Source organism: Lathyrus oleraceus, chromosome 4 (genome assembly GCF_024323335.1).
Source record: "Lathyrus oleraceus cultivar Zhongwan6 chromosome 4, CAAS_Psat_ZW6_1.0, whole genome shotgun sequence".
In the NCBI taxonomy this organism is placed as follows: domain Eukaryota; kingdom Viridiplantae; phylum Streptophyta; class Magnoliopsida; order Fabales; family Fabaceae; genus Lathyrus; species Lathyrus oleraceus.
The window spans coordinates 289,774,954-289,779,931 of record NC_066582.1 but is presented as its reverse complement, the minus strand read 5'-3'; the positions used below and the strand labels follow the sequence as shown (position 1 = coordinate 289,779,931).

Here is a 4,978-nt window from a genome sequence, read left to right as displayed (position 1 = left end):
ACATCTCATAAATACTAGTTACATTCATCTACATCCACACTTACATTCACAATAAGCTATTTGGCCTATGAGATTCTGGTTTTGACCTAGTGTATGGTCTTGTCTTTTAAAAAACTTCTCTTCATAACATTAACACAGTTCTTGCACTTTAAAGATGGTTTATCATCTTGCATTCAAGTCTATCCTTGTATTCATGATTCCATGGTAAATAAAGAGGCCTATCCTAATTTGTCCAAATATGCTATATGAAAATGTTAGGACAAAGTATCTAAAAATCAATTGGAAGTTCATTTTTGGAATAGGTCTTTATTATTTACACAATGGTTGCATTATATAATTCTTACTATACATATTACATAGCTTATGCATTCAAACATGTGCGTTTTAGGCACCAAGCCAAAGTAAAGGCCATTGCTCACTCATTTTAGCATACATGTTATTTAACTTGTAAAAAGAGAATGAATAATAAATTGATACAAAATAATTTGCATTACATTACATTACCAATATATCAGTGCATCCATAATTCAAAAATAAAAAAAAGATTTAAATACATTACATCATCTTTTAAAAATACAAAAAATTAAAAAGTACAAAAGTTTATAACTATACAAAAAGGAGGTCTTGTTTCCTTTGGTCCTACACGACTTTCCCTTGTACCACCACCATCATCATATGTGCAATACATCCATCAAACCATGGTTCTTCTCCTTCATCAACCATCCACGGCATCATCCACAACATAACCAATCAAGCAAACCATTCACATAATAACATCACTCAACATACATACATCATAAACTAAAAACTGAATTAATTTAAAAGGTAAAAAAACAAATTAGCAGCAACAAAAAATACGCGTGAACTTTCATGACCCTCATTGAATCCTCAAACGCACACACCTACATACATGAATGAGAGAAGCAAAGGTCCCTGAAGACCCATAAATCAGAATGTGGAGTCGGAACCAACAACTAAAAAGATAATGAGGCTCAGTGGTTGCCTCAGTTCATGCAGTTTATACAATATGTGATGCAACAAACAATTGGTGGTTCCCAACCCCAATCCACTCCGAAAATTTCCGCATGTGGTAATTTTCGAAATTTCTTCCGGATGAATCCTCCAAAGTTCTAAGTTAGTCTTGACTAGTTGAATGTTCATGATCGGTTATCCAACATGGAAAGAGTGTTTCGGATTGTACTATATAGTGAGGAGAATAAAGTGGTTTTTACTTCCCAGATATTGAAAGGTCCCGTGGCAAGATGGTAGGACAGTGCTTTTGAAACTCACGATCAACTAAGGAATTCCAAGAGATTGAGAACACCTTAAAACCACTTTCTTGGATAAATATTTCTCAAGTAGTTTGAGGACGCAAAAGGAATATGAATTACAGCAGCTCAGAGAAGACAGGATAACATGTAGTGACAGAGTATATAATGCAAACTTAGCTCAGACAGGATAACATGTCACTGACAGAGTATATAATGCAAACTTATGCATCGTAGTTGAGGTTGTAAAATTCTCATTCATTCTCTATAGAATTAGATTATTCAAGTCATCCAGCAAAATAATTTATTAGAAATGTGAGAATGCATCCACTCTTTAAATTTTTTGTTGTAAATTTTTTATATTTTAAGTATTTTCAATTAATATCATTTACTTCATTTACTTTGATTATTCATTTTTATATGTATCCAAGTTTATTGCTTGCATTCAGTTGATTTATTAACCAAATATCTTAAATTTAAATCACACCTTTTTTTTATTATATATTTTCTTTACACAATTTTTTTTTGAGATTTTTTAAACTAATATTTTAAGTAAACATTGTTTACTAAAAATACTAGTTAACAACGCCCTAATCGGGTATGGATCTAGAATGAATACAAGACGACATCGTGAAGCTACCTCACTTACTATGCTTCCTTGGGGAGTGGCGAGATGTATGTTATATATATATATATATATATATATATATATATATATATATATATATATATATATATATATATATATATATATATATATATATATATATGAGTAATTTCACTTACAATATAAAACTTTATAAGTTACAGTTGTATCACAACCGTTGAACACTCTCTAACTCTATAGCTTGTGAGTACAATACTAAAAGGACTAGAGCTAGAATTAATATTTACAAAAGAGTATCACACATGATATTGAGTAATCAGTTTTCATCAAAATAAAACAGAAACAAATACACAAACATTTAAGTAAAAACAAGATATGATAAAAATATTCAATACATTGAATCACAATTAGCTAAGGTTGAAGAGAAACAAATGATAACAATGACATGGAAAATTGCAAATCAAAGCTGCGTTATTGTGTTGTTTGTGAATACGGCGTGCAGTGGTTTGAGTTGCATATCTCATTAGCAACAATGCTATAACTATGATCAATTCAGTTTCTTCGCATTGCGCTGCCACTGATAAAGTACATTATAATGAGGGATAAAATCACCATAGCTATCCCAATTAAAGAGAATAAGAACCTAGCAACTGCGGAATAGTTATGTGAAGGGGCTATCAGGTTCATGGAATATAGATAACTAACGGCAAACCAAACCACCGGACCGAACACTAGAGTAGTCCCTACCTCCCCCCATGGAGTCATGATAAGTATTGCCATAATTGATACCCCAAAGGAAAATACATTCAAATGAGAAAACGCAAAGAAATCACTTCTTGACAACACCGATTTCCCAGCCTTTCCTGTGGTTGAAATTGTAGAATTGGAGGAAGTGGTGTTCGAATTTGTGTCAGTAGCATTAGCTTGATAAAAGCCACCTGGGGGACTAAGTACTGATTGATAGGTGGCAGTTGCAACAAGTGTTGCTATTATCAACCAAGTGTTGCGTTGCTCCTCTGTTATATCTCTTCTGATGCCGCGAATCCATATTAACACACTATCAATAATCTTGGTATGTGAACTTAGTTTCTCAGCAAGTGTGGGAACTTTGACTTTTTCGCCAACTTCTGCTCCGGCTCGTATTAATATACTCTTGATCTGTGGAAGAGTCACTAGTACTACATCTAATGCTGTTTCGTTCACCAAGTTCTTTGCATTCAAATTTATCCCTCGCTTTAACAACAGTTTAACTACTTCTCTCACCTAAAGCACAATTGATTTGATTTGTTAACAGATATCTCATGATATTAACAATAAAAGTGAAAATTAAGAAACATGATATACCTCTTGCATGAAAATCCTTTGCACTAAAATGTGCAAAATGGTGTTGCCAGACACATCCTTAAAATTTAGTATTTTATATTCTAACTTCCGAGCACCTCTCTTGGAATTTTTTTTAAGAAAGCAAACAAGAAGCTCAAGAACTTTGATCTGTCCATGCATAACAGCAATGTGCAATGCAGATTCACCTCTGACAGTTACATCTTCAATGGAATCCGGACAAGCAGTGAGGAATTCAGCTAAAAGTTCAACCTCCCCATTTTGACATACAAGATGAAGTGGAGTCAAGCCTTCTCTTCCTTTAACTCTAACAAGATCTTTATTGATGCCAACCAACTTAGACACCATTGCCTTTCGGCCGTTTTGCATAGCAAGATGAATGGGGCTGAAACCTTGCTGATTTAGCTTCATAGCAAACGAAGGTTTCAAGTTCATAATTTCAGTGGCAAACTCGAGATGACCCCTAGATGCAGAGATATGTAAAGGAGTTTCTACAAATTGGATTTTATCTATATTTTCCAAAATAGATGGATCATCTTGAATTGCTGCATAGAGGACATCTATGTTACCTCTTTCAGCTGCAGGGTTCAATTTATCATTATTATTTGCATTCATTTTTGAAGCTACAACTTTTCGGTATGAAAGTATTGCAGAGTTGCTAATAAATAAGCATATACGGGCCTTGTTTTCCCCATGTTATATTTAATTTGATTGACTTATATAAAAGGATTATTTAATTAAAACAAGGTGTGCGAGATCATGACATGCATGGTTGTAACCTAAGTATAAGAATATAGATTTAGGAAATTTTTAAGGTTGTTGTGTCCGTGTTCTTGAAGGTAAGAAATTTCCCTCTCTAGATCCTCTTTTCTTCTTAAGAAAATGTCAATGTTCTTGTGGTTTGGATAAAAATCATTTTTGTACATACAACATATTCATATGATATGTTAGTTGTTTTGATAATATTAAAATTATTTAATAAATGGAAACTATTTTTTTTATCTTATCATATTTGTAGTGGAGTAAGATTAAAATATATTTGTAGAAAGAGATCATCAGGGGCGAAGGCATACACTTCGTACATCTTCATCTTCAAGTCGCTCATTTATTAGTTTGAGCGTCCGTCTTTTAGATAGGATGCCCCTTCTCGAGATATGTCACACAAATCCTTAGTATCAACAAATAGCACATAGCGAGTTGTGGGATTTAATTGTGCTTCATGAATTTCATAGAATCAACTACACATTCTCTGAGTGGTTGATATATCCCCAAGACTCTTGGGTCCAGGCCTAGAGTGACTATAAATACTCAGTATCGTAACAAGAAGGACACTTCAAATATACACACATAGAGTAGTTTCTCATGCCACGTGAGCTAGCTCTGAACTCTATAACAATCTTAAAGTCTGATAACGCTTAATCACTAGGGTTGTCACACATTTGTATTTTTATCAAGTACAATTGGAGCCCACCGTGGGATTTCGGTAAAACTAACCTGGACCACCATCACAACATCCAACTAGATTATTTTTCTCACGTTCACCCTCTATGTCCACCATGGTGAACAAAAAGATAAAAAATCCATCAAGGGTGGAATCAAAATGGAGACGAAAGTGTAATAGAAAAGATGTGTGTTGCTATGGATGATCTTCGTCTCCATAACCAAACCTTGGAGGATAATGTCATTAATATCCAGCAACACCAGCAAGACACAATCATGGTGGACGAATTTGAGGTATTTGATCCCCAACCTCTATCGGATG

At 33.8% G+C, this 4,978-nt stretch overlaps 1 protein-coding gene across 1 annotated transcript; it reads right to left on the bottom strand.

The window, feature by feature from the left end:
• Window positions 1–2,427: 2,427 nt before the first annotated feature.
• LOC127137153 (ankyrin repeat-containing protein BDA1) lies at window positions 2,428–3,831 on the bottom strand. Its single transcript, XM_051063638.1, has 2 exons — window positions 3,220–3,831; window positions 2,428–3,138 (listed from the first exon to the last, which is right to left on the bottom strand). Exons 1-2 carry the CDS (start codon window positions 3,829–3,831, stop codon window positions 2,428–2,430), a joined length of 1,323 nt encoding a protein of 440 aa, XP_050919595.1.
• Between the last annotated feature and the right edge of the window lie 1,147 nt (window positions 3,832–4,978).

Coding starts and splice junctions, on each gene's coding strand:
- LOC127137153 (XM_051063638.1), bottom strand. CDS start 3,831: ATGAATGCAAATAATAATGATAAATTGAACCCTGCAGCTGAAAGAGGT. Junction 3,139..3,219: donor AAAGGATTTTCATGCAAGAG/GTATATCATGTT, acceptor ATTGTGCTTTAG/GTGAGAGAAGTAGTTAAACT.